The sequence below is a fragment of the Pelodiscus sinensis genome, chromosome 11 (genome assembly GCF_052426305.1).
Source record: "Pelodiscus sinensis isolate ZL-2025 chromosome 11, ASM5242630v1, whole genome shotgun sequence".
NCBI lineage: Eukaryota > Metazoa > Chordata > Testudines > Trionychidae > Pelodiscus > Pelodiscus sinensis.
This window is the reverse complement of record NC_143062.1, coordinates 18574859-18598489: the sequence shown is the minus strand read 5'-3', so window position 1 is coordinate 18598489 and position 23631 is coordinate 18574859. Positions and strand designations below refer to the sequence as shown.

General features: G+C 47.7%; 2 protein-coding genes across 5 annotated transcripts in view; one reads left to right on the top strand and one right to left on the bottom strand.

Moving 5' to 3' along the window:
- MACROD1 (mono-ADP ribosylhydrolase 1) overlaps positions 1-23631 on the top strand; it is a 227060-nt gene that overhangs the window by 51749 nt on the left and 151680 nt on the right. The window lies entirely within an intron of this gene.
- Positions 552-19011, bottom strand: FLRT1 (fibronectin leucine rich transmembrane protein 1). The gene is made up of 2 exons (XM_006125069.5): positions 18267-19011; positions 552-4222 (listed from the first exon to the last, which is right to left on the bottom strand). Exon 2 carries the CDS (start codon positions 4173-4175, stop codon positions 2190-2192), a length of 1986 nt encoding a protein of 661 aa, XP_006125131.3. The 5' UTR covers positions 4176-4222; positions 18267-19011; the 3' UTR covers positions 552-2189.

Genomic DNA, 23631 nt, shown 5'->3' with positions numbered 1-23631 from the left:
GGCTCTGTATGTGTGTTTCTCTGTGTGCATGTTTTTGGGGAGGGCAAGTAAGTTTTCCTGCCTAGGCTGGCCTGGTACAGCTCTCCCACTTACTCCCCCTGGCCTCTTCCAGGGTATGTCTACACTACCACCCTAGTTCGAACTACGGTGGTAATGTAGTCAACCGGAGTTGCAAATGAAGCCCGGGATTTGAATTTCCCGGGCTTCATTTGCATGTTGCCGGGCGCCGCCATTTTTAAATATCCACTAGTTCGGACTCCGTGCCCCGTGGCTACACGCGGCACGAACTAGATAGTTCGGACTAGGCTTCCTATTCCGAACTACCGTTACTCCGCATGGAACGAGGACTAACGGTAGTTCGGAATAGGAAGCCTAGTCCGAACTACCTAGTTCATGCCGCGTGTAGCCGCGGGGCACGGAGTCCAAACTAGCGGACATTTAAAAATGGCGGCGCCCGGCAACATGCAAATGAAGCCCAGGAAATTCAAATCCCAGGCTTCATTTGCAACTCTGGTTGACTCCATTACCACCCTAGTTCGAACTAGGGTGGTAGTGTAGACATACCCCCAGGGACTTCAGATCCTGTGTCAAGTCTATGATGACCCTATGAGCCTCTGAGATCTGGCAGTTCTACTGCTAGTGACAAAGGCCCACATTCTGTAGTTTGCACCAGAGCATTACCATGCACCTTCCACAAACTCTGCCCTGAGATACAGCCTCTCGGGAGCACAGTGGCACTGCAGCGGTATCCTTATGCCTGTGCTCCAGCCCAGTGCTAGGCCTGTGCACCTGAGAGAGTGGGGTCTAGTGGTTAGAACTGGGAAACACTGGGAAATAGGACTCCTTTTTTCTACCCCTGCTGGAGTGTAGCACCGTGACCTTGTGCTTGACCTCTCTCTGCACAAGGCTGAGTGTCTCACACGTTTCCTAAAACATTTAGGTCCAAGCCCAGGGAATTGTTCCCAATCACTCCTGTCTTGATTTCAGGTCTGGGTGTGATTTTAAAACCATTGAATGATAATAAAAGAAGAAGAGAGTTAACAGTCAAAGCAGAGTTTTCCAAGGAAGAGAGATGAGGGTTAATTGGGGCTCCTTATATATCTTTGTAGCTTCCTGAGCAAACCTGCCTGGTGCTCCTTCTAAAAAGAAAGTAACTTTGTGGTTTTGTTTCAAGAAATTTTAACTATTTCCACAGGATTCTCCCAAAGCAGTAGTGACCTAGACTGGGTTTTTTCTAGCACCACCCTGTGCATTCCTGCCTCCCAACAGCTGGCCCAAAAGGCAGAGTCTTCCACCAAAGCCTATTCTGCTGGAACCTGAATTAATCCACTTCTTCCCCCAAATATACATGACCCAATGGAACCTGAGATACATTTGGACATCAGCATCCTGCATCTTATCCCCTAGAAGCCATCACCCCAACTGTCTGGAAGAAAATGATGATGAGGAAGTGTGTATGTGTGTGTGTGTGTACACACACTCACACACACATATATAGATAGATAGATTTTTTTTTTTGCTATGGACAAAGCTATGAATTAAATTAGATAATGTTTCTAGTTGAAATGTCTGGAGTTAACCAAGGGGTCCATTTCAATTGTCCGCGCCCATGAACTATGCTGCTATATGGAATATTTTCCCATTTCCCCTCCAGCTTTGGGAGATGGAGGCGATCCAAATCCGTTCGCTCTTAATGAAACAGTCAATAAAAGTGGCATAAAAATTAAAACCAAGAAACCAGTTATGGGAATAAAACCAGGAAAGTGTTGGAAGTAGATCCCATTAAATGGGCATAAAATCCTCCTCCTCTCTCATCTGCAGCAGGGCTGGCTGAACCATCAATGGTCAGCAGTCAGAAATGACAATTATGTGTTGATTTTTTTTTATAACCTAACTCCTGAAAACGAAAATAGCTTTACACAAGAGGAAAGATATGAACAGGTAGCTTTTTTCTCCTCGATCCATGAGCACATGTTGTTCATTTGAAATCTGGAATATTAAATATAAATTATGTCTTTTTAAATTTTTAACCATCCCTTGTTTTTCTACAAAATAGTCCCCCTCTTCTCCCCAGTGCCTGCTACTCATGCCATTTATATTAGGGAAAAGAGTTTCTCCTTGATTTGTAAGTCACCAAGTGGCAGCAGCATGGGATGGTGTGGGGGTTGAGAGGGAGCGATGGTTCTCCATCATGTATAGGTGTAATCTATGTCTGGAATGCCGCCGTCTCTATACCCACGGGTTGTGCCATAGCCGATGGTATGGGTGCTTTTGTATAAGCTGGTGCCATTGGATGGGAATATTGTGTGAATTACATATTCCTCCTTGGCTCGGTGTGGGTTGATGGGAAGCATCTGCAGCCCAGGACCTCGGATCTCCAGGATGGAGTTGTCCTTCTTGGTACCCGATTCGACGTAGTCATCTTTCTTCCGGCTGCCCCTGATGTAGGCTCTTTCCCGTGTCAGCAGCTCGCCTGTCCGGTGGACATACCAGCAAATTGCTGCCATGACCAGGAAGAGGAAGACTAAGGCCACTGCACCTCCAATGATCCCTGCCAGAGGCAGGCCAGCCATTGGGTCAACATTCTGCTCCCGGTTGAGGGTGGTGGTGGGGCTGTAGTTGTCAGCTGTCTCTGCTTTGGCGCACACCGGAGTTTCATCGGCCACATAGGTGCTGCCTGTCTCCATGGTGACCATGCAGATGATGTACGTAGACTTAGGTTCCAGAGCTGTTAGCAAGTACTCAGTCTTGTCCCCTTGCACTAGGGTCTCGGTGATGGAGCCTACAGCTGGGCTGTGACCCAGTCGCAGCCAGCTGAGCCGGAAGGAGGCAGCAGGCAGCATGGCCTTCCAGCTAATCTGGATGCTGTCAGCTGTCAGTGGCTTGACGCTGAGAACCAAGGCCTTGGTGCCAGACCCTGTAGCCATGGGGTAGTCAATGTTGGAGTCTGGCAGGCGGATCCCAGGCCGCTTGGCCTTGAGGGTGAAGAGGGAGCCTTGAGGGGTGGTGACAGCTGCATGGCTAGTGGTGGTCTTGGCCACCACTGCGTTGCCCTGTGAACCCACCTCAAAGCACTCATCCATCTCATTGGTGATGTCCTTGATGGCCATACCTCTCACTTTATCTGGCCCTTGACACATCAGCCCCCTCACGTTGACCACTGAGGCCCGGGCCTTGACCCAGTCTCTCAGCCACATGAGGTTGCAACCACAGAACCAAGGGTTGTTCCTCAACAGCAACTGGGTCAGGCTCTCCAGGTCATCAAACAGGCCCTTGGGCAGAGTGGTGAGGTTGTTGTTAGACAAGTCCAGCCTCTCGAGCTCCCTCATTTTGGAGAGGGTGTTGTAGGGGATGTGGCTGATGGCGTTATCCTGGAGGTACAGCTTTTGCAGGTGAGAGCTGGGCAGATTGAGTGGAGGGGCAGCCAGAGAGTTGCGCACCAGGGACAGCTCGCTGAGGTTCTGCAGCCGGCTGAAGGTGTCATCAGCGATGCGCTGGTTGGCCAACAGGTTCCCATCTAGCACCAGCCGCCGCAGACTGTTCAGCCCTTTGAAGGCATGCAGTGGGATGGTGGAGATGCGGTTGTCATCTAGCCGCAGCTCCTCCAAGGTGCGAGGCAGGCCAGACGGGATGCTGCTGAGGTGGTTGCGGGACAGGAAGAGCAGCTTGAGGCGGGTGCTGTCAGCAAAGGCGTCATCCTCGATGCTGACAGTGGAGACGGAGTTGTCGTCCAGGTGGAGCTTCTCCAGCAAGGGGATGCGGGCCAGGGAGTCACGAGCGATGGTGCGCACGTTGTTGTCCTGGAGGTGTAGCTCCCGCAGTGAGCGGGGCAAGTTGACGGGGAACTCATCCAGGTCATTCTCATAGAGATAGATCACCTGGACGTTAAGTTTGGTCTTGAGGTTGGAGGGGATGCCGGCATTGTTGATCTGGTTGTTCTGTAGGTACAGGGTGGTGGCGTCATCGGGGATGTCGGCTGGGATGGAGGTCAGGCCCCGGTCATTGCAGTAGATGAAGCCATTGTCGCAGCGGCACACCGAGGGGCAGGAGGCTCCGCTGGCCATCACCTCGCTCAGGAAGGCCACCAGGCCGTAACACAACATGAGCCAGTCACGCAGATCCATGGCTGATGCTGTGGTCACCACTGTGGACGTCACCGTGGAGGCGGTTGTCATTGTACTAGGGATGGTGAGGAATGGACCCTGGGTTACGCCTTTAGGACCTGTAGATGGGAGACAAATGGGAGGAGCCTGAGTTATTGAGGTGGAGCTGTATGGGGGATTAGTGATAGTGGTAGGCAGCATGGGAATGGGGACAGGGTGTTCTACCTATCGATTGATTGATCATGTCAGGCTCTGCACAGACCCTCGCTGAGATCAGGTCCCCATTATCTACTATTCACAGATACACAGCAAAAGGAAATCCCTGAAGACCTTAGACTCTAAACTACCAATCGTGAAGGGAAAAAGAGAGGCAATGGCTTGCCCAAGGTCACCAGCTAGTTAGTGGCAGAGCCAGGAACAGAATCCAAATATCTGGAGTCCTAGTCCAGTGCTTTGACCAATAGATCACCCCACCTCACAATGAAATTTCAGTCAGCTGATAGATGAACCCAGCTAAAATCACCCAGCAAAAAATCCCAACAAAACTTCTCCATGGTCCAGATGAAATCTAGGGTGGGAGTGGGGGTGTTTTTCCTTTTACAACCCTTTGACCAATTAAAAAATCCCAGACCACTAATGCAGCCCCCACCCAACTTTGCTTCCAGCACTAAATCTTCCCCTGGCATCTGTCAGGCTGCAAAATCTGCTGCAGAAGACATATAAATCCATGTTAATAAGAGCTTTCTAATGGCAACGCTGACATGCCAGCTTCCAGCTGCCTTAGAGATATAGCCACAACATTGCATACATTAGAAACAGATAACAGAGCCCTGCACACATTCCCGCTACCTGCATGCATTTGTCTCTCCTTGTCGCTCAGCCACCCACTCGTCCCATCCTCTCTCTCAGCAAAGGGTGTCACAGAGAAACTAATGCATTGCAGATTTGTGTCGTTCAGGGGATCTGAGATTTACGCATTAAGAGTGGTGTTCCGGTAGTGCATAGATATAGATCTGTCTATCAAACTGATAGTGTTGGCCCTGCACAGACCCCCACTGTACACGGGCTGCACAGACCCTAACTGAGATTAGGGCCCAGCTGTGCCGGGGGCTGTGCAGACCCCACTGAGAATTGTGCCAGGCATTGCCCAGACACACACCGAGAGACAGCCCCTGTCCCAAAGATCTTGCAGTCTAAGCCCTGCTATGTGCACAGCGTTTGCCTCAGTACAATTGTGTGAATTGTGGGGTGACTTTTTACCGACAACCACTGGCATGATGGCATTTATACAGGGAGCCTAACACAATCGAGCTCTGGTTCATGACTGAGAGTCCTAAGCACTATGATAACGGGAGAGAATCTGGGTGTCTGGAATCCCATCCTCCTGCATTAACCACTATACCCCCCTCCCTTTCAGAGCTAGCAATAGAACACAGAGCCCCCGATTCCCAGGGCATCTTACTAGAACCACTGGACCCCTCTCTCCTTCCAGAGCTGGGACAAGAACCATGGAGTCCTGATGTCCAGCCCTGCTGCTCTACCCACTATAATTAGTGAGCATGTGTATTACAGTAGAGCCTATGGAACAGCCAAGATTTGGTCCTATTGTGCTAGCCACTGTGCACACACAAAGTAGTAGGCAGCTCCTGCCCCACTTTCTGAACTGGGAATAGAACCCAGGTGTTCTGGCTCCCCACATGAGGCCTTACCTGTTAGATTGAGGCCCCCAACAGGATGCCTGGGGCTGCAGCCAGCTTAAGTGCAAAGTCCTAATGTGTATAGATTGTAAGGCCAGAAGGGACCCCTGTGATAATTGCCTCTGGCCTCTGGTGTGACAAGCCACAGGACAGCCCTGGAATAATTCCTGGTTGTGCTAGAATTTAGCAGGAATGGTTGAATTTCGGAGAGTGTGTAATAGCTGTATGCCACCTTCTATGTGTGTGTAGGTCCCAGGTAATTACCACATTGCACAATACCTACATTGGCTCAGGACTGTAATAGAGTTGAGATTGTATCTTGCACTGTGGCGTGATGGATAATGGTGGAGTTTATGGAGTCACGGACCAGAGCGCTCCTGTTTCCTGCCTCTATTGCAGACACTCATCTTCCTGCCTTAGCATCCTTCCTGCTGTGTTAGCACCTAGCCTCTGAGTTTCACAGCTGCTTGGCAAAAGATCTTTGCAGAGGAGAGAGTGTCCAGGCCACAGGGCACTTTGTTGCAAGGCCACCTCCTTTGGCTGCCCTTTTATGTCCTGCTGTTTATATTTCATGGTTTATGTAGCCTATCAAATTAAGTGCAGTAAATCGCTTGGTTTTATGGACGGGTTTTATTTGCCTGGACCCCAACATAGCCTGGAAAGGGATGCGGAGGAGTAGAATGGGACTGAGGATTGCATCGGTAGAGCAATGGGAGGGGTGTGCCTAGATCAGAAGTCCCCAGCTTTGTGTTGTGCTCCCTGGGGATGGGAAGGAATGTTCGGGGGTAGGAGGATGCAGTTGAGGCCCGGACCAGCCCCCATGAGAGAAAGGGAAAGCCACACAGCTCCCAGTCAAGGCCCTGCTCCCAGTACCGCCTCCAGCTGTGGCCCCAGCCATGGCTCTCTTAACCTGTCTGCATCCCCCTTTCTTGGACCCCCAGTCCTGCTCCCAGGCTCCAGGGAGGGGATGTGGGCATGACAGGGGTAAGGGGAGTATGAAGTAAAAAATTTGGGGACCAGTGCCCTAAATGCCTACTCAGGGGAGGGGAGCATCTCCCATGGCTCAGACCCATGGGTGCACAACCTGCCCGTTTCCATGCACCTTAATCAGGGGGCTTTGCTGTGATGGATTCTTTCTTCTTCTTTTTCTTTCTATTGCAGTTTAACTCTCCCTCTCTATCCCCATACACACCCCTCTAGCTATCCATCCATGTCCATGCACTCGCCTCTTTTTCTCCCCCTCCCTTCCTGTACACACTCCTCTCACCTGTCCATCCATCCCCCTACACACTCCTCTCAGTCTGTCTGTCTCTTTCCCCTCTACTCTCTTCCCCTCCCTCCCTTCCTCATGGCTGTGTCTTTGTCCCCAGTGTGGCTGCCGTGACAGGCTGCCTATGGAGAACAGTGCCAGTGAGTTCTACGCAGGTTATGCTTTACAGGGACTCATCACAGGCCCTTTCACCTCACCTGAGTTAAACCCCATCTGATGTTATTTTTTACAAGGCCTTTACATGGAAGGTTTGAGCCAGCAAGGTCTCCTACTGGGCTAGTGCCCGTTAAATCACTAGGAACCATTCACTTTGCTTGAGTTCATTATGCATTTTGCTCCTCTATAAATTTTATGTTTCTTTTTTTTTTCTTTCCCATCTCTTTTTTTCCCCCAGCTCACTCTTAGTTTTGGCCATTTCCTCCATTATGAGACATAAAATCCTTTATGGCTCAATATCTCACACTGCCAAATAAGGGTCTCATTTCCCAATCTCTTTTGGCCCCTGCTGTTTCTTTGAAGACAAGCTGTAGATATTTTTGCTATTCCTCCCATAAAATTGCTTTGAACAATTTTTCTTAACCTCTTGTGAAGGACGACACATCAGAACTAACCTGCATGGAGCTTTACAAACAGTCATGCAGTGGTTATGGCATTAGTGTAGGACTTGGAAAACCCAGGTTCAATTCCTGATCTCCCACAGACTTTCTGAGTGACCTAAGGCATGTTGCTGAGTTGTTCTGTGCCTCAGTTTCCCCATCTGGAAAATGGTGATGATAATACTCTTCTACCTTATGGGTGGATTGAGAAGATATATACATTAAAAGATTGTGAGGTGCCCCAATATGATGGTAATAGATGGCTAGATTGTGTGCCTTCCAAGATAGGTCTCAACAGCAGCTAATGGATTGGATGGACCACCTGTTTGACCTGAGGAATTAGGGGATAGATTGGCATATTGGTTTGATCTGAGGCAACAAGTATGGGCTGAGAATACTGTGGGGTTGGATTGGCCTCTTGTTCTAATATGTGGTGGCTAGAACTGGAAAATTTTTTTGCATAAAGCTTTTTTTTTAAAGCCGATTATGTGACATCAAAAGTTTCACAAAGAAACTTTAAAAAAATTCTAAATAAAAGCATTGAAATTGTTTTGACATTTTCAACAGGAAATGTTTTGATGTGTCAGCTTCAAACTGTGCCTTAATTTCATTTTTTAAAGTTCAGAAAAGTTTACAAATGTCCAAATTCCAAGGAAGTGCTTTGTTCAGTTTGAAACAAGCCCCTCCTTCCAATGCAAAGTCAATGCAATTCACCAATAATTTCAGAAAATTTCATTTTTGGCCTAACCTGAAATGGTTTTCTTTTCAAAACTGCCAGGCTATGTCTACACTTGCGCAAAAAGCCTGCAGTGTAAGAAGTAGCCCCAGTGAACTGAGAAATCCGTTGTTCATCCAGCCGATGGGACCCAACGTACCTCAGATAGAGACTTTATTAACGCTCTCACCCTTCAGCGAGTCAAACAGTTTAATCAGATCACAGCTTGCTCTGATTTTGTGCAAAGATGTGGCACCCATGCAGAGTGAGTGTAAAGCAGCTGCAAAGTGCAAGGGGAGGTTGGTGCAGTGGCAACCATGCCAGCCAGAGACCAGGGCTCAATTTCCGGCTCCAGCCTGTAGGTTTATACCAGTGTTTCTCAACGAGTTGTACGAGTACCATTACGGGCACTTGAGAGACGTCTGGGGGGTACGCCAAAACAACTGAAATTTGGAGAAAACTGAATTTTTGTTTTAAGTTTTACAGCGCTTTATTATTTTTATACTTTTTACACCCAAAAATGTCATTGCCGGCCCAGCTATGATTAAGCTGTTTAAACAAATGTGTTGCAATGGTAGAAAAAAAATGGTGTGTCTGAAAACTGTAGGTACAGGAGGTACTTATAATTTTTTTTAAAAAGGGTACTTTATAAAAAAAAAGGTTGGGAAACACTGGTTTAGACCACTTCTGCACTTGGAAGGCTTTGCCTATCTAGCTCTCCTTTTGGAATCTTGCTAAATTCATCAGTTTCATGTGTCAATAAGTTCAGCTTATCTCTTCCCCAGCACCACATAGAAAGTAAATCATAACCCCTAGTTTTTCTACAGCACCTTTAGTCAGTAGAAGCAGGGCAGGATCATTATCCCCATTTTACAGATGGGGAAACCAAGTCATGAGGTAATGAAGTGACTTGTCCACGGTCACCAAGGAGGTCAGGGGTAGAGCCAGGTATAGGACACATGTCTTCTGAGTTGGAGTACAATGCCGAATCCACTAGACATCACTGCTTGCCTAGCACTGAGAGTCAAAGTACCAGGAGGTAGCATGGACTAGTGACAAGGGCACTAAGGACTGACAGTGCAAGTGAGGAGACCCGAGTGCCAGTCTTAACCCTGCAGGGTGTACAGGTTGGTTGTTAACCCAAGACACCTCAAGAGGAGTCTGATTTGCACAAAGGGCTGTAAAAAATAGACCCTTTTAAGGCATCTCAAAATGGGCCACCATAATCTCTTTGGAAAATGGTGCAGAGGATGTCAGAGATGGGGGTGAATGCTGATGGAGTGTAGCCCAATGAGCAATGCAGAATGATGCTTCCGAGTGGCTGAGCTTTACCATGAGACCTACCAAAATAAACCATTTGGATTCCTGCAAGAGTCTTTAATCTGCCTAATAATTCCTGCGGCCTGCAAAGCCCCCTTTGCCTGAGGAAATGCATTTAAACATTAACATCTGCCTGTGCATTCTGATGTCCCATCAAGCAACATTCCTGCATTGCTCTGCAGACATCCTTCCCCAGCCAAGGACGAGTAATAAACTCCTACACCAGCCTGCAGTTTCTGACCCTATTAACTGTAACCTAGTAATGCCATTTTACACCAGCTGCGATCTGTAATGGAGTAGTGCCTCTGTAATGGAGTAATGCCATTTTACACCACTTGGGATCTGGCCCAATTGACTCCAGTGGAGCAACACTGATTTACACAAGCTAGGGATCTGGCCCCACTGCATTTACAACTATCTATTCACTTCCATTGCATACTCCTTGCCTAGCCTTGCATATGGCTACTTATTGATTTGGGGGGCCTTAACATCATAGGGGATGCTGCCTGTTCCTTTGTAGTGATGGAATTTCTCTTTTGGCCATCAGTTATTTGGAAGCAAGTGGGCCTGGCGGTAGAAGGATGGGGGGAGAATGCTACAAATTAGGTGTCTTAATCCAGCACTTCTCAACACTTTTTCATTTGTGGACCCCTAAAAAATGTTGACTGGAGCTGTGGACCTCTTTGGAAATCTTAGACATAGTCTGCAGACCCCAGGTTGAGAACCGCTGCTGATCCGTCTTTTTTTTCCAGAGTGGAGAAATATAAAAATCTGGTGTTTTATTCCATCCCTGAATTCAAGATTCTGACAGATGTACGCACTTGCCGATGGGAGTTTGAATGGATCTGTTAGCATTTCTGTGACACTCCAGTATTTTAAACTTAGTTGCCCCCAAAGCTCAGCTCCTTGCTCTGTGGTTTATTCCTCTGGGGCCCATCTGCATCCATGCAGACAGCAGAACAGAAGCGACAAGACCTCACTGCCTGTCTCGTGTGTGCCTTTTGCAAAGGCCAAGTCAAGAGAAGGGGAGACATGAAGCATGGAAGGAGATAGAGGAGAGTGGGAGGTGGTGCTGGGGAGGATTTCATTGTGGGAAGTGGTGGAGTGGGAAGCACATGTTGGGGGCATGTGTGCAATGCTGCTAAAAGCCACCCAGAGATCTCCCACCTAGCACTGGATGCAGGGGGGAGGGTCCCTGGGGGAACTGTGATTCCATTTAGTCCTACTGCAGGGATTAATTGGGAGGAGTTGGGCATGGAATATGAGCTCTTTGTCTGTTTCGTTGTCTCTTTACAAGGAGATATGTATTTAAAACAGCCCACTCGCGCTGCACACACACACACACATTCAGCTCTGGGAGGGGAGTGATGTATACTGAACAGAACAGGAAAGCTGAACAAAATACTTTGATACATTTTTGTTGAAAATGTTGACGAAATCAAGAAGTTTTTTATTTTGATTTCATGGAATTGGCTTTTATGGCATTAGACTGTTACATGGGAAAACTTCTAACCAACTCTACACAGCGCCCCATAGCTCCACACTGGGAGGATAGGCTCAGAGTGGCCTGCTTTGCTAGAGTTTAAAGGACCATTATGACTCTCTAATCCAAGGTGACAAGACAGAAAGTGTGAAATATCGGGATAGGAGGTGGGGGTAATAGGTGCCTATGTAAGAAAAAGCCCCAAATATTAGGACTGTCCCTATGAAATTGAGACATCTGGTCAGTGGTGAATGGTGGGGAAGAACACATTCGGGACACCAGTCATGTGACCACCCCACGTGACTGCTTTCTGCACCACCCCTGGCCTAAGGAAGGGCCCCTGCCCTGCCCTTTCCACCCAGGCTCTGCCCCTCTCCAACCTCCACTACATCTCTTCTCCCAAGTCCCTTCCCGAGTGATGCGGCCCAGGGGGTAAATGGGACTTGGTTCTGGCAGCTTGGGTCGCCCTCCCCCGCACTCCCAGCAGCTTTGCTGAACTTCCTACTGCTGCTGAGAGTGGGGGGAGAGGGGGGACTTGGGAGAAGAGGAGGAGTGGGGGCAGGGCAGGAATGGAAAGAGGCGGGGCCTAGGGTGGAGAGGGCAGAGCAGGGGTGGAATAAGAGGCGGGATCCTCCCCCACCCTATTGTGTTGTGAGGAGAAGTCACGTGTGACGTGGTGGCGATCCTTTGCACCGCCCGCATGTTGCTCCTGCATCTGGTCTAATCTAATCTAACCTCCTGTCTAACCAACTGCACATGACCTCTCGGTGGGATTCTGTAGTTAAGAGGGTGTATGTGACCCTAGGGTGTATAACAGAGGAGTATTACATAGGAATCTGCAGGTGACACCTCTCTATATGGCATTGATGAGACCATTACTGGGATCATACATGGCCGTTTCTGGTGTTCATATTTCAAAAAGGCTGATGGCAAACTGGAAAGGGTTCCGAAAATTGCTACAAGAACGATCCAAGGTCTGGAATTCCTGCTTTAGGGTGAGACTCTTAAGATGCTCATTCTGTTTAGCTTCTCCAAGAGCAGGTTAAGACCTGACTTGACCACAGTCTAGATGAAGTACCTCAGTGGGAAAGAGATTCAGAAAGCAGAGGGCTCTTCAGTCCATCAGACAAAGGCAGAACAGGACCCATTGGCCACGAGGTGAAACTAGACAAATTCAGCTAGAAATAAGGGGAGGGAGATTAACCATTCGAAAAGCTGACCCAGAGAATGGGTGGATTCTCCATCACTTAGAGTCTTTGAGGCTTAAAAAGTCAAACCTTATTTCCAATCTGAATCTGTCTAGTCACAGCTTCCAGCCATTGGATCATGTTAGACCTACCTGTGTCTACTAGACTGAAGAGCCCAATTTCTGTATTCCATGTAGATATTATAAATGGTGATCTAGATCCCCCTTAAACTTTGGTTTGCTGGAGTCTCTCCTAATAAGGAATATTTTCCAATCCTTTAATCATTATTGGTCTCTCCAATTTATCTTTCCTGAAATGTGGGCACAATGATTGGACACAGGATTAAACTGAGGCACAGATGGAGACTTGTCCATGATCATGAAGGAAGCTAATGGCAGAGCCAGAAATAGAACCCAGGTGTCCTGCATGCTAGTCTACGGTGCTATTCACTAACTACCACTTTTTTATAAATATCCGACCCATTGATACATCTGATACAGAACTGCCACTCCTGTGTGTTCTCCTTAAAATTGTCCCATCCAAATCCAGCCCATCCTGATCCTCTTTAAATCTGCAAGCAAATGGGATGTTTTATAAATGAGTCCTTTAGTTATCAAGATACTATCACGTCACAAAGCAGAGAGTCACCTCAGAGCAGGACAAACTGACTTAGTCGAGATTCTGTCCGATGTTTATCTCTAGGTTTCTTTTTATAGAACTTGTAACATGCCCACTTCTTAAGGAAAAAAACAACCAACCCTAAAGTTAATTATTTTGCCAATTTCATGCTGCATGCATTATGCATCGAGCCTTATCTGGGCTGTAATTGCAGACAGGTATGCAAATGCCTTTCAAAAGGATTGTTAAAAGAAGTTTGCTCAGTTGCATTGTATCCAGGGCTAATAGAAATGAAAATTGTTCCAGTTAATAGAAAATGATACACATTGGAAGCCGGGTGGGGAAAAGAACATTCAAATTTGTGTCTGGGGAGGTTAATTATATTGATAGCAAGATGTGATATGACAATATTTTTCTAGGGGGAAAATGGTATAATAATAAGAAGTAATTTGGAGCTTCCCTTCATTAGGAGATATACACATTCCATCTCCCATACTGGGAGTCATTCTGATCATTTTTGTTTTTTTTATCTGGTGTTCATGGAAACATTTAAATATATATAGATGTATAATTAAAAAACTGAAGCTGAAACTGTAGAATGTTACATTCAGTAATAAAGCAGACGCAAAATCTGCTCAGTGTGGGATGAAGAAACAGCATGCTCCAGGGTTTACTGTGGTATGAGGATGTTATTGTATTGTACCACCTAAAAACTACAACCACAACTGGGGCCTTCATTGTACCAGATGCTGCCCAGACATCAACCAAAATCTGTGCCCCCTTTGTGCTAGATACTCTACAGAAACATATTGAGAAATAGTTCCTGCCCTAAAGACAGTCTAAATAGAAAAAGGATAGGAAGGGAAACTGAGGGAGTGAGGTGATTTGCCCAAGGTCGCCCAGCAGGCCAGTGGCAGAGCTGCAATTATAACTTAGGTGTTCTGGGCCCCAGGCCTGAGTGCAACCCATTGGACAACACAGCCTCCTTGGGCTCAAGTCCTGGCATTGCCTCTGTTCTGCTGGGTGACCTTGGGTAAATCCCTTCCCCTCTCAGTATCCGTTTTCCCTCCCACCTTTGCTCCATGTAAACTGCAAGCTCCGTGGGGAGGGGACTGTTCTTCAGTTGCGGTCTGTGTAGTGCTCAGAGCTCAGTCAGAGTTTAGGGAGTGCCTGGTACAACAGGGGCTTTGAGCTGGGATGGAGATTGGGGCAGTGCCTGTCACAGTGGGAGCCCTGCATCACACAACATTATTATAAAACAGGAACTCTGTCTGTAACACTGAAAGCCGCTTGCGAGGTTTATACTGTCTCTCAGCACGGCTGTGTCCTGACTGGGTTTATCTGCTTTTATAATCAATAATAATTATTCTGTCCACAGGGGATCTTTCACAGCCATGGCTTGTAACAAAGCTGCTAATGCCTCAACAAACCAAGCATTTAGGGCCCCATCCAGGATGGTGCTGGTATTTGCTAGTGCAGCCAGCCTTAGTGCAAGCCAGGGATGCTCCAGCCTTTGGAGTTCTGCAGTGAATAATGTGCAGGGGCCTGGCACAGTGATAAATCAAGAGCTTATTAATCTTAAACTCTGATATTCAGGTTTTTTAATGAATTGACTTTCAGGGCCCCTTTGGTTCACTGGAGGGTTTAAACCTGACAGCAATTAGGCAGCTAGCGAGCCGAGATTACTGCCCAGCCCGTTTCCACATATGGGTTTCAATGATCCAGGAGGAAATTTCTGGCTGGGGAGAAAGAGCTTGCAACAAGCCCGGCCTGTGTCAGTGGTCAGGGCACTCATCTGGGATACGGGAGGCCTACAGGCAAATCCCTGCTCTGCCTGGTGTGGGCTTCAACCTGGCTCTCCCACAGCCCTGGAGGAGTGCTCTGACCAGTGCTTTGCAGGGCCTGCCCGCAACATTTTGGCACCTGAAGTGGGGAGCTCAGAGGACACCCCATGCTCCCTCGTTGCAGCAGCAGCAGACACAATTTTCTGCACTCTGGGTCCTAGTGGCGCACCCCCCCCCCCCCGCACACACAGTCTGGCACCTGAGGCGGTGGCCTCAGTTCGCCTCATGGTAAGGCCAGCCCTGCTGCCTTGTAGTCAGTCTCTCTCTCTGTGTCCTGGGAAAGCTGTCCCATGTTGTAGAAATCATTACACATTTATTTGGCCAGAGAGCAATTCTCTCCCTTGGTGGCCAGGGATGGGTGGGATGTGGCAGACCCATGTTTAAGTCCCTGGTGTCTAGATACACAAGAGAGCAAGGGGCACGGGCCCAGTCCCTCCCTACGCAGGAGATTGAGGGAAGGCACTGGAAGACTAGCAGCACTAGAGTAGTGCTAGCCTGCACCCCCCTGCAGAGCAGTCATATCAGTAGCTGACCTGTTCTGCTTACCTGAGTTCAAAGAACCACCCCACTCAAGAGAAGGAGTGTTGTGTGTAGACAGGAATGGAGTTAGGGACAAGACTTCTGTTACCTTTGCACTGTCTAGCTGTGTTTAATGTTGTGTTAGTTAACATGAATCCTCAGGATTAGCTTGTAATAGGACTTAATATTTTGGTGAAAGGAAACTCTTACTTCATCTCCCATAAGATTTTAACATGGCTTAGTACAAAGGGGGATAAAAAATACGTCCTTTCTCTGAGGCCTGGTCTTTACTAGGACGAAAGGTGTGTTCGTAACTCATGCTCACCAAGCCCCAGCAGAGCCATGACAAGGTGTAGCTTTAACATGAGTTAGCAGGTGGAGGTGAATCCCTTACCCTTCTCGCCAAGAGGGAATATCGATACTACAGTCCCAGGCTGCGACTGCAGCACACACAGCTCCATCTGAGCTACCTTTGATCTCGCTAGTGCAGGTACAAAGAGGGGAGCTAGGGCAGCATGCTAAAGTCTGAGCTGCTGCTCCTTCTTTGTTGTTGGTACCTGAGCTAGGTCGATGCCAGCTGGCTTGGTTATGTCTGTGCATGCTGCAGTTGTAATCCACTGGTGAGAGTGTGCGCTAGGCCCCCTCTCTGCAGATGCACAGAGTGTCACAAACACCTGGTGCATGGGCCTTTTAGTACAAGCTGTAGTCATTTATGCTTTGAACTCTGGAAGTCGCTGGTTCTATCCCTGGTGTGTCAGCTCAGCACAGGGTCTGTGTGGACATTAACTCTGTGTATGAAAAACTTGCCTTCGCCACCCTTTAGCTAGTCTGAGTAATGAACGTATGGCTTGTCCTAGCGAAGATGCTTGCCCATAGAAGAAGAGTGAACCCTTGCCCAGGCCTTGTGCACAGTTCAATTGCTTTAAGCCAGCCTGCAAGTGGCAACTTCTCCTGCCATATCCACTTGCTGCAGGGCCAAGGCTAGCCATGCAGGGAGAGCATGTGCATGGTGTTGCTCTTTGCTCAAGCTGGCTTTCCCCAGCTCAGACAATGCATGCAGAGGACTGGGGAAGAAGAATTTCAGCCAGCCAAAGATTTCAAACATTTGACAGCCAGCCAAAGATTTCAATCGTTTTTGTTCTGCACTGAATCGAAACTGTGATTGTTTGAAAAAGCATTGAGAGCCCCCAGCGCAGCCAGCTAGCCCCAGTGGCCAGGGCATTGCTCAGGTGTGCAGAATACCCAGGATGATGTCCCTGCTCTGCCTGATTTGGAGAAGGAATGAGAACATGGGTCGCTGTATTTTCTGAAAAACACGGTTGGATGGAGAACTCCCAGGGAGCTCTCCAAAGATGCACCTTATCCATGTGTAGTTCCATAGCTCCCCTTCCCTGATGCAAAGTTTGTGTCCATATCACTCTCACACAGAGGCCCATGCTGCCTTTAGTTGGTAAAGTAGCAGGAATTCACAGGGACGGATGCACCTGCTGCATTTTAGGGGTGTTTTCTAGGTGGGGAGTGGGCCTTTAGGACTTAGATGAGCTCCAGCTCAGCTATGGGGATGGTCCCAAGGTCCTGCAGAAACCAAGCACTGCATCCTCACCGGCCTACTCCTCAGTGGCTCTCCAGATGCAATTACTTGGACCTTTTTGCTGAGGACACAGGTTATATCTGCCCTTAAACTCTCACACTAGCCAGTTGCCAGGAGCTAAATTGGAAGGCAGTATTGCCTAATAGGGTGAACACTGACTTAGGATATAGGCAAGCTGGGTTCTGATTGTGGCCATGACAGTGACCATGAGCAACTATACAGCCTTTCTGTGCCTTAGTTTTCCCATCTGTAAAATGGGGCTAATGACCCCTCCTTTGGAAAGCACTTTGAGGTCTGCTGATGGAAAGCACTAGATAAAGAGTAGGGATACTTACTGACTCCCAGATTAGGCACCATGCTTAGGCTAGTCCCTGTCAGCAAGAGGAGCTGCTCCATTTCCTCTAATGGTTGGGATCCAAAGACCGCCGGGAACTCCAGGGCCCTAGGCATCATCCATAACTCTGGGCATGCCCAGCAAAGTTAAGATGCACAGGGAAGATAACACCTCTGGTAGCTGTCCCAGGCTGGCTGCAGGCTGAGGCAGGTGACACTGACTCTCAGGTTATGTTTTCAAAATTTTTCTTTGGTCTCTCTCCCTCCTATCCCTCCCCAATGCCACCAGACACTCCTCTGTTTCTAAGGGCATGTCTACACAGCAGGGCTAAAGCTGAAACAATCTATGCAATTTGAGCTACCTCAATTGAGTAGCTTAAGTCGAAATAGCTTATTTTGACTTTTGGCGCTGTCTACGCAGCAGGAAGTCCGAGAAAGAGCACTATTCCTTCAACTTCCCTTACTCCTCATGAAATGAGGGTTACAGGAGTGGTAGTAAGAAGTCCTCCAGCTCGACATTTGCTTTTAGTGTAGATGCAGACTGTTATTTTGGAATAACATCAGTCATTCCGAAATAACACTGCTGTGTAGATGTGCTCTAAATGAAAGCTGTGATTCTAACTCGTCCTGAGATTCCATCCTGCTCTAACCATGCTCCCTGCAAAAGTCCCAAGAAGATGTCCTCCCTTCCACCCCTCTCTTTCACCTGCTAGACCTACGCCCTTCCCAGAGCTAGGAATAGGACCCAGGAGTCCTGCCTTCACTGCTCCCTCTCCCTGGTGAGCACAGAGGAGTATCCCCCATGTCATCTGGATCCCAGGACTTCCCTGGGACATAACCCTTTTTGGCATTTTCTCCCTGCAATTCATGTTCCCCATTTATGCTAATGGAACCATCCCATCCTCATGTCTCTGCTATTGACAGTTAATATGTATGACTGACTTTACCAGGCTCCAAATGTGCCTGCTCCAATCTGTGTGGTAAGCTTACCTTCCTGCTACGCCGCTCCCTCCTCTCAGATCAACTTGGGCTTTAGACTCCTACTTCCATGGATAGGGCTGTAGCTTTGCAAACTCCAACGGACTCTTTATGTCCACAGTTGGCATCAGTTCATCCCAACTTCTTTTATCCTTCTTCCCAACCCAACACACCCTGCTGACAACGATATATAATCTGTCTAGCCCTCCCCAGCAACCATGCACATTTTGGGGGCTGGCAGTCTTCAGTTCAGCTTGCCTCTTTGTAAATCCATCCTTTTCAGTGTTAGTTTCCAGTTTGCAGCCCAAAGGAATTTTTATTTCCTTGCAGGTTGTCCAAAGAGCCACACTTTTTTTTTTTCTTTTTGGCAATCTCTCCCCCTGAGCCCTGGTGTCTGATTCCTCCGGCTTTCTTCCAAAAAGTTACTTAAAACAGGATAAAAATCCAATCCTTTCTCAAAGCCCCCCGGCAGCAGGGTGTTCTTGCGTGACCAAGCTGAGGGATTTGTATTCACACCCACTCCGTGGAGGCAGAGTTGCTGTGCTACTCAACCGTGGAGGTAGCTCCCCTCCAATCCGCTTGACATACGCTGCTGAGTTGTCACAGCTTCCAGGGGGAGCAGGCTCTGCTGCTTTTGCTTTATGAGGGGAACAGCTTTTCAAAGAAGAAAAGGAAGGGGAAAATCCATTCTTATCACAGGTTGGATGTGAAATCCGCCCATGCGGCGAGGAATCCAGGGTATTTCTCTGCAGATTGCAACTTCTGCCCTGCAAAAATGATTGGACAGAGTTAGTAGGCAACAGGTATTTATTTGCAAAGGAGGAAATAGCAGAGTATCAGCTTAGTAATTAACAGCCATTGAGCTGTGTGTGTATGTGTGTTTGCGCGCGTACCGTCTGACACTGCCAGTAGATCAGAGGAACACACACATTCATAGATTTGCATTGAGAAGGACACTAATGCAGATTGACATAAACAGACTCATGTCAGGATTGACACACAGAGACATACCAACACAAAAATGTGCACAGACTGAGACACACACAGAAACACTGGTGGATAGGGACACTCACAGGGACACACTGGCACACGCAGACCTGACACACACAGAAGCACATATACATACACTTGATCTCTGTCTGTCTCTCTCTCTCTCACACAGTTTTTTACTTAGACACCAACATTTACGGAGTCTGTATCTCAGTGGATCAGAGTTCAGAGAAATAGTTGTGCCATCCTCAATTGCCAAACCTATGTTCATACCACTAAGGCTACAGACAAACTAGGGCAACTAGGTGACAAGTTCTAGGTACTGAAAACCTGAGAAGTCCCTTAATTCAGTCTCTGGATTTGACTCAGTAACCTTTGTTTCTGAAAAATGACTTAGTGATTTGGGGTTCCTGACAGAAGACTCCCAGGTTTTTTCAGAGGGTAATTTCTGGACGGACACCTGCTGCCTGTATTCAGAACCCCCTCTAGGAACAAAGCATCCCCAAATCTGGAATTGCTTTGGAAAATACAGATTTTTTGTGGCAGGACTTTTCAAATAATAATATTGTGCTTTCCATCAGTAGACCTCAAAGCACCTCACAAAGGAAGTCAGTAGCACTAGTCACATTTTACAAATAGGGAAACTGAGGCACAGAGTGGGGCTGTGATTTACCAAAGATCACACAGCATGCCAGTGGCCAAGCAGGACAGGTTGCCTGAGTGCCAATCCAATGCTTTGTCCACTAGACCACAGAAAGTGGGGTCAAATGTCTAGAGCCTTAGGTTCCTAAAATCCTGTTTTCAAAAGTAGCAGACATTTCGGAGTGAAGTCTCACTGATTTTGAATGAGAATTAGGCTCCTGTGGCCCAGATCCGCAAAGATATTTAGGCTCTTAACTCCCATGGAAATTAGGCTCCCGAATACCTTTGAAGATCTGTGCCTAAGAGACTTTTGAAAAGGAGATTTAGGCTCCTATTGCCTTAGTTACATATGAAAATTGTGCTCTCAGCTTCTAAGCCACCAAGGGTGCATCTACATAGCAGGACTTAACTCGAAATAAGCTGTGCATATTGAGCTACGTCAATTGCGTAGCTTATTTCAAAATAGCTTATTTCTAAATTGGGAGTGTCTACACAGTGCTTATTTCGAAATAAAGCGCTCTTCCTCCAACTTCCCTTATTCCTCGTACAATGAGGGTTACAGGAGTTGGAGTAAGAAGTCCTCCAGCTTGACAGGATTTTGACATTATTTCGAAATAACTGCCTGCTGTGTAGACACAGACTAGGTTATTTTGAAATAACGCTAGTTATTTCTAAATAATGTTGCTATGCAGACCTACCCCAAGATATTTTTAAGATGTTCCCCAAAAGCCTATAAGGATTCTCAAATTGGGACATGGGCACTTTTGAAAATGTCATCCATTAAGCACCATCTCCCAATTGATTCCTAATTCCCTACTCCTTTGAAACTGTTATTATTTTGGAAGTACCAACCAAAATGGATTTATGAGCTCCTTTGAAATTTCAAAATCATTTTCAATTCAAAATGGTCTGTTTTCCATCTCCCTCCGCCTCTGCACCTCATCTTTCACAAAATATTTGCAGCTGAAATTTTGATCACAGACTGCCATCAACAGTTTATTATTTACCAAAAATTCCAGAAAGTGGCTTCTGATGGAAAAAGTTCTGTGAAGCTTTTCACCGAAGAAAGGAAGATTTTTCTAATGCTGATGATTTTCCAAGAAAATATAAAAATGGTTTTTGGCTCAGGAGAAAAATTGAATTTGTAAATTCATGATTCTAAAATGGATGAACTTTGGCAAAAGCTGGCTCTGAAGGAGCCAAAATCTCTGAGCCTTTGTTATGCAGAGAAACAAAACCTCAGAAGATCAGAGTTTAAATTTTGGAGTGAAATCAGAATAACATGATCTGTGTTCATCAAGGTTGCACACACAGGGCATTTTGCATTTGTTAGTCGAGACGTCTGTGTCTTTGAAATGTTCAAGGAGGGTGGGGATTCCGTTTACCCACACAGACCTGGGTTGTATTGGCATAATGAAAAAATGCTCCCGTCCTGCCTGATGTTTTTGGTGCTCCTGAGAAAGAAAAGAACAGAAGAGGGAAAAGCACTGAGTGAAAGCCTGACTGGGATAAATGAATTCAAGACAGAGAGAAAGAAAAAGAATAGCTGCCTGACGTCTGGTGGCTTTTTAAACCATTTCTGCTAGCATGGGGTGTTGACAAATTGGCTTAAAGTTTCAAGGCTGCATGGTATGGTATGAATCCTTCGCCTAGCATTATCTGTGCTGCCGGAACTTGTGTTATGGAAATCGGGGGCCTGCAGGGTGGATTTCTCCAATTAATTCCCTGCAAATGGGATTTTCACAGCCCATCGCTGGACCCCTTTGCTCTAACTTTCCGTTCCGCCTTTCCTCTCTTTTCAAGCAAAACCACATGGGCTCATGGTGCAAAGGAAGGGAGTTGTCCTCCCCCATAGAATCAGACACACGGAGGTTGGATTTTCCAGGGCACAGCGCCACAAATGAGGACAGAATTTTCTCCCTCTAAAGCTCAGTTCGTATCCCACTGAAAAGCCAAACATAAGTGTCCCGTCGAGTGTGGGCTGGAGAAATTTTGTCCAAATTGCATGGCTGGGAGGGTCCCAGAGGTCAGCCCAAGCCTGAAAATCTACAGAGGAGTTATACAGCCCTGCTGCCTGAGCTCTGTGAGCCTTAGCTGGCTGGCACAGGCCAGCTGTGGGGTTTTCTTTGCTGTGGAGACATCCCCAAAGCCAGCCACACTCTCACTAGCCTGATCTTCCTCTCAAGCCTGTCGCTTCTAATAGCCTGGAACCCTGAGCGCTGCCGCTCTTTTAGCCCTGCTGCCTCCTGGGAGCAGCAATTCCACCTTCCACAGAAAACCTGTGAATCTTCTTTCCACCTCTTCATTTCCCAGCAGCTGGGCTGGTGAAAACAACCCAACTTCATGAGCGTTACTGGGGCAGACCCCTGTTGTTGTGAAAGGGTGTTTGTTTCCTTAGCGCCAGTGGGATTGCATCACTCCGCTGAATTAAAGGGAGTTATACTGGGAACAGCTGGCCATTAGAATCTAACTGGTCTCAGCATTGCCAATAACATCAGGCTGGTGCAAGGTGCTGTACCACTTGCTGCTAGTGAGGGGTGACTGTTGGTGAACTAGATCCACTCCAAGGCTGGGGCAAAGGGAGACAATGCAGCCTGCCTGAGAGTGCAGGGTTGTCTGCCCACGGACCATTGCAGCCTCAACTGCCAGTTCTCCCTCCCCTCCCACCTGTGCAGTCCGGACACTTTCCATTTCTGGGCACTGATGGGCGCTGCTTTACACCAGCTGGGGGCGCGGCTCTGCGATGCCAGACAAAGCAGCTGCTGAGTGCTCGCAGGGCTTTGACTTCCAAAGCTGGCGCCAGGTAGCCCCAGTCTGCAGCCACTTCAGAGCCCTCCCTTATTAATGAAACATTCCTGGTTTACTTCAGCACTGAAAGAAACCTGTGTAATAAAAGGCGCTCAGGGGATCTCAGTGGAGAGGCAAAAAGCCCGGGGAGGGGGCATGGGGTGGGCGGTTCTGCCAATGGAGCACAGGAAGCATTGAGCCATTCTCCCAGGGGGGTTATGGCGATAGATAATCCCCACTCCCCCTTCTCCTGCGAAGCTCAGAGGTGAAGCTTAAATCCCCTTTGATGTTATTACAAGTGCTTTCCGTTCAATTAAGAGCAAGGAAAAGAAGTGCTGTGAGAGCTCCCCGGAGCCAGGTACACTGGTAAATATTAACAAAGGCCCCAGACTGGATTAGACCAATGGGCTCAGCCAGTTCGGCATCCCATCCTGGGCCTCTTCCCTTACTGGTGTGCTGTTCCCTGCTCCTGCCCCCAGATCAGAGCTTTTAGCCCAGTAGCTCCCCCACCTCCACCCGGATCAGTCCGCTATCCTATCTCCCCCCAGCTGCGAGAAAGCCTGTCTCTGTTGTTACTAGTATGTACTGTGCGCATGGAGGTAGCATCCAGGAGACCCAGACCAGGACCCTGCTGTGCTAGTTCTGTACAGTCCCTGTCCCAAAGAGTTTATGGCGTAATCTCTGTGTTCTGGTGCTACCAAAATACTGCTAACAATGCCCGTGCCAGAACTGGGCTCTGTTCTTGGCACTACTATCATGCCAGTAATAATGTGCTCACTACTCAGTCTGGACTGGGACCTCGAGGTGCTACCCTCCTGTTGATAATAATGCACACCGTCTAATTGCTCATTGATCTGGGTTGGATTGCTAGTTGTGACTGTAATACCAATAACAACACACAGCGTAATGATTCCCTGATCTCTGTGGAGATGTATAGGCACTGCCATGACGCTAACCA

What these genes read in the sequence shown, in the direction of transcription:
- FLRT1 (XM_006125069.5), bottom strand. Translation starts at nt 4,175, where the DNA reads ATGACAACCGCCTCCACGGTGACGTCCACAGTGGTGACCACAGCATCA.